General features: G+C 31.9%; 3 protein-coding genes across 21 annotated transcripts in view; 2 read left to right on the plus strand and 1 right to left on the minus strand.

Annotated features, from left to right (window-relative positions):
• LOC109545209 (histone deacetylase 11) overlaps window positions 1-5,447 on the minus strand; it is a 78,738-nt gene that overhangs the window by 52,292 nt on the left and 20,999 nt on the right. The window lies entirely within an intron of this gene.
• Window positions 1-5,447, plus strand: part of LOC109545208 — a 51,595-nt gene that overhangs the window by 24,360 nt on the left and 21,788 nt on the right. The gene's annotated exons all lie outside the window — the stretch shown is intronic.
• LOC109540575 (RIB43A-like with coiled-coils protein 2) lies at window positions 1,309-5,447 on the plus strand. The gene is made up of 8 exons (XM_048660839.1): window positions 1,309-1,579; window positions 2,985-3,125; window positions 3,179-3,342; window positions 3,441-3,577; window positions 3,662-3,765; window positions 4,768-4,995; window positions 5,098-5,204; window positions 5,256-5,447. Exons 1-8 carry the CDS (start codon window positions 1,457-1,459, stop codon window positions 5,395-5,397), a joined length of 1,146 nt encoding a protein of 381 aa, XP_048516796.1. The 5' UTR covers window positions 1,309-1,456; the 3' UTR covers window positions 5,398-5,447.

The following is a 5,447-nucleotide window of genomic DNA, read 5'->3' on the forward strand; positions in this document are numbered from 1 at the left end:
AACTGATTAAATGACAAACATCTAAAAATGAGTTTTTCTATCCATATCCAAGTCCTAACCATGATAACTAGGAGACTCTGTATGTATGAATATGAATCATCACATATTCATTGACTATTTACAAATTTAAAAAAAATTTAAGAATATGTATTTCCTCTCATGGTAGTAAGTGTAGATTGCCAACATGTTTTCGACAAAAAACCACATTTTGCTTTTGTATAACATTTAAGACTTGAAATAAGTTTAAAGCGATGTTTCTAAATGTATAACAGTAGTATAGAATTTAAGAATATTTTGAAAAAATTAATGAAATTTAGAAGTCCCTACTGTAGTTTTCAGAAACAAAGCTTATTAAAGGTTGATAATTTCATACAAACAAAGCTTACCAAATATAACGACAAATATATTGTAAAATATACAAAACGATTTTGGTTATTGTTATTTAACAGATTTTTTCAAGATAATTTAACTGCAATAAACGTATAAAACATAATTTTTTATTTAAGAAACGGGTTTGACAATTTTTATGTTTGACATGACAAGAATTAAAATATTATAAATTCTTGATAAATAAGAGTGTATTTTAAAAGCTTGGTCTACAATACTACTCCAATATTAATAGTAATCTAGCAAATGTTTACTTTTGAAAAACATTAAGAATACGGCACCTTAAATGTAGGAAAGCTATGTTTATATCTGCAAAGTTAGGGTAGCTGCAAGTTAAGCAAGCTTATTTAAACGACTTTGAAACAGTTTTTGTGTATTTTTCAGTAGTTAGATCTCATGGAAAAATATACCCCGGAAAATATATTTAAACGGTCACAGCAATTGACTTGACAATCCCATCTTTAGCATTGTTTTTTTTTGCTTCGAAAAGCACTACGCTTTTAAAGGAATCTGAATTAGAGAGGGCGTGTTTTCTCTATAACTTATCAGTACTTAATATTAACCGATTCTGTGTTATTTTAATTTCGTCTAATATATTCGGTAAGCTCAATAAATGTCTGCTTGTTACTTTTGTGTCAGATTTATTGTAAATATAATTTATAATGAAAGGTTTGCTCTTTATAAAATAAATATGCAATAATGTTGTAACTACTGCTCATTGTAAATATATTCCTAACTAAGTTTTGGGTATAAAACATTATACAATCGGCTTCAAAAATATGGTTTATTTTTTGCTTATCCCAGTCCTTCGTAACTTCATAAACTGAATCACATTAATTCGAGCTTCGCTCAGCCAGAATCGAACAAAGAACACATCCTTTGAAACCATGTATCATATCGATTTAATAGAAGAATGCCATGGTAACTCTGGCTCAATAGTGCGCTTTCCACCAGCAATTTTCGTTGTCCGTCATAGTAAAGAGTCATAGTCACATTTACCATTTATTTTTAATTTATAAATCAACTTATTATCGGTTTTCTTTATTACATTTTCTGATATTTGCGTAAAATGTTGAAACTTCAACTGATGACTGAAAAAGATCGTCGTGAGGCAGCCTACATTGAAAGGCGAAGAATTCAAGAAGAGGAAAGAAAAAAGAGACTTTTCAACCCAAGGCAACGATTAATAGGGGTAAGTTTGAAATGGAATTTCATTATTAGTGCTTTTATGACTATTAAGCCAAAAAAAATTAAACAAAAAGTAAACATAATTGATCTTCATCATCATCAGCATACACTGTCCACTGCTGGACAAAAGCCTCTCTCATATTTTGCCATTCTTCCCGGTCCTGTGTTATCAGCATCCAATCCAAAAGAGTCTCCTTATGTCGTCACTCCATCGGGCTGCTTGCACTCTTGGTCTCCACTATATTTTTTTATGTACATCGCCCATCGGTTACTCTGCCCACATGACCCGCCCAGTTCCACTTCATACGCAGAATGGCCTCGACAGCATCTCTTACTCTTGTGGCGTGCCTGCTGGTTCTATTTGGGATTCCATCTAAGAGGATTATTCCCAGCATTGATCTCCCCATCTTAAGTTGCATGACTTAAAATTTCTGAATTTTGTTCTTGGTCTGTTGGTTGGTATGTTAAAAGCGGGAGAACGCATTGGTTAAATTCGAGTTATTATATTATATAAATTACTACAGGGTACTTACTGCTAATTGTTTGTCTTAGGAAATCTGGAAACCCTCCAGAATCATACAGTTACAATATTTTTAAACTTGAGTCACATTATCGGGTTATAGGTTATCAAGGATTAAAAACTATTTGAAATTAACAAATATCGTTTTTGTGTCGAGGCAAAGGGACGAACTACAATAACTTTACACTTAATGATGAGCTGAAGGCTCAGTACATCGATCTGATTTACTTTCACACTTCTAATGCTAATCACAAAGCTAAAAGTTCGGAATTCCTCGAAAATCACCTTTTTCTTTATATCCATGTTTTATTTTTATATGAACGTTTTGTTTTTTATATGAATGGCAGGTTTTATTTTATATTCCTTGGATGTTTGGTGTCTGACTAGAATAATGATTAATTTTTGGCATTGGTTTCTATGGAAGAATTATTTTATTTTATTATTTAAAAATGTTAATAATGTTAATATTTTCCTCCCCCCTCCAGGTTTAAGATTGGTAGTTGCTAAACCGCGTTTAATGAAATCGAATTGATCTGAAACAAAATAAAAATGACCACTCAATTGATTCATAAAATTTGATATCCTGCCAGAAAATGTATTAGAAATGTGTTCAGCAGTGTAAAAGATATTAATCTATAAAATCAAATCAGTGTATAATTTTTAAAATAAGTTTAAAATATATTTTTACTTTACATACAAGGGAATGCTGCAGTCCCAGCTCCTGCGGTTCACTAAAAAATACAAAATATAAATATGTTATTTAAATTCATCTGCAATAAACCTGTCTTTATATTCAACATTTAAACGCTTTTCGGGGGGCAAGTTTCTTGCAAATTTGTTAACAACGTTCATGGTGGAACATTTTGTTGTTAGCAAATATGATTTTCAGATTGACACACAGGCTTTGCAAGCACAAATTGAAGAGAAAAAAAAGAAAGAGTTGGAGGTCAAACGCAATGATAGTATATTCGAAAATGAGTTAAAAAAGGCAGATCAAATAGCTATAACTTTGGAACAAAAGCAACGAGAGGTACTAAAGAATTATTTTCAAATCGATATATTAATTAGTACTAAGTCTTCCAGGAGCAAAAGAAATTACAGAAGGAAATAGAAACGTTTCGCAAAAATTTTCAAAAACCTGAAGACAGAAGAGAATTTGACTTGAATGACCCTAATGGGATTAAAAAGCAATTGCCCTGTCGATTACACGATGACGACCCTAGGTTAGGCCCATCATCAGCGCAAAAGTAAGAAATGAACCTATTGTAATATGTACGCATTTATTTCAAAAATCAAATTAGTTTTAAGTAGGACTATGAAATTAACCCTTGTGGTATCGTTATAGGTTTGAGGGGGAAGATCTGTCAAATGAGGAAAGACTAAAGCTACAAAAAGAACAGATAAAAGCATGGCTTGGTCAGCAATTAATAGAAAGAGAACAGGCCGAAAAAGAACGGAAAATGGCAGAAGATGCGTATAAAGGTATGCACAAGTACCTATGCTCGGTTAATAGTTGGCGCAATTATTTCACACGCTTATGACTTATTTATTTATTATATTGCTTAGCTGCTGTCATCGCTCGGGATCAACGTGCGATAGAATTAGATAAAATTGAAAAAGAATGCAGGAAGAAATTAGAGGTAGCAACAACAAGATATAACTTAGCGCTGGTATGTATGTCTAAACATTTAATCAAAAGGAAAAAGTTTTTTAATTGTGGTTTTTATAAAAATACCACCATAAAAACAGTTATTATTGAATAAACGAGAAAATAAAATAGCAACGTTATTACGTCAAGTACGGGCGATTTCACAAATCGTATTTATCTAGCTTTGCTTTGTAGCTTCTCAACGTCCACAGCATTTGCACTGACTACCTAGTTATAAAATTGAATACAGAACACAGATAATGAGCATTTTTTGTTGTCATCAGAATCATTGTCAAAGTTGTGTGCTAAAATTACACATGTTATAATGAATGAAGCTTTTACAGTTGTTTCGAATCTTGCGCCAGGAAAACCACGCAAGAAATACCAAAAAGTTTTTGATCGGTTCCAGAAATCGTGCAGTGAACGAAAAATACTCAACTTAATAAGCTGGAAAGGATTATTATTATATTTTTTTATCCCTTTGATGCTCGATCTTCTTGGTGAGTGTATCTTTCATGGTGAGTGTATCTTCTTGGTGAGTGTATTGCATATTTCAGGTACCGATCTTGATATTTACTTCTTCGGTGATTTCTTTGGCACAAGATTCAAAACAACATTAAGCTTGGTTCTCAATATCAGATGGCCGATCATCGCTTAAACTTATTTTAAAATATGCTATTTTAAGACATAACTTTGACAATGATTAACATATTTATTACCGCACTTGTACGGTAACAAATTGTAAAAAGCACTAGTGCGGTAATAAACATGATTATGACATTTGAAAGAGTGCCGAATCATAGTCCTTATATAACAGTCGTAGGTAAAATATTTTTGGTATAGGTTCGGTACATTCTTTTAAATAAAAATTATAACTCAATTTCAATGCTTTCCTATGCAATCAATATGAGTAGTACCTATATCAATATATATAAATCGTATTCATATAAACTAGTGAAATGCAACCAAAAATACAAATTACAAACAAGCTGTGAATTTGTTATTAATTGATCCTAATTTTTAGGCTGAGCAAAAATGTAATACCACCATGACAAAGAAACAGCAAACAGAAGAAGATAACACTGCGGAAATTTACAATACTTTGACTAGTGACTTGCTGACAGAAAATCCAGATGTATCGCAAAGTAACATGGGTCCAGGCAAGAAAATAGCTTACTTGTACAAAGGAATGTCGGAAGAAGAAAAGTTGCAGATTAGAAGAGAACAGATATCCCAAATTGAGGAAGCAAGAGTAAGAAGTTTTGTTTTGTTGTTTCTCCATTTCCTCAGTTTTTTTAAAGAGTCAATATGTTGCCAGAGTAAAATGTTGTTGATGTACCTTTATATGTTTAAGAAAAAGAAAGAAATGGAAGCAAGAATGCAGAGAGAGTTTGAGGCCTACATCAACGGAACCCAACAAACCATTCATTTAATGGATCTGGAATTAAAGAGAAAGCATAGGTACGTTAAAATAATATTTTTCATTTTGGCATTTGGATATATTAATTTTAGAGAAGAACTCAAGAAAATAGCAGACGAAAATTTGAGACTGGCAGAAGAACAAAAATCGCGCAAGAAATTTTTGAACACAATTGTATATGTAAATAGAGCAACAGAGGACTATTTCGATCAGTTCAACAAATCTTCAAGATAATGTTTTATACTCTTAACATATTTTGAATAAAAGTTTACAGATTTAGTAGC

The sequence above is a fragment of the Dendroctonus ponderosae genome, unplaced genomic scaffold, assembly GCF_020466585.1.
Source record: "Dendroctonus ponderosae isolate FM_Combo_2020 unplaced genomic scaffold, Dpon_F_20191213v2 Dpon_F_20191213_1, whole genome shotgun sequence".
In the NCBI taxonomy this organism is placed as follows: domain Eukaryota; kingdom Metazoa; phylum Arthropoda; class Insecta; order Coleoptera; family Curculionidae; genus Dendroctonus; species Dendroctonus ponderosae.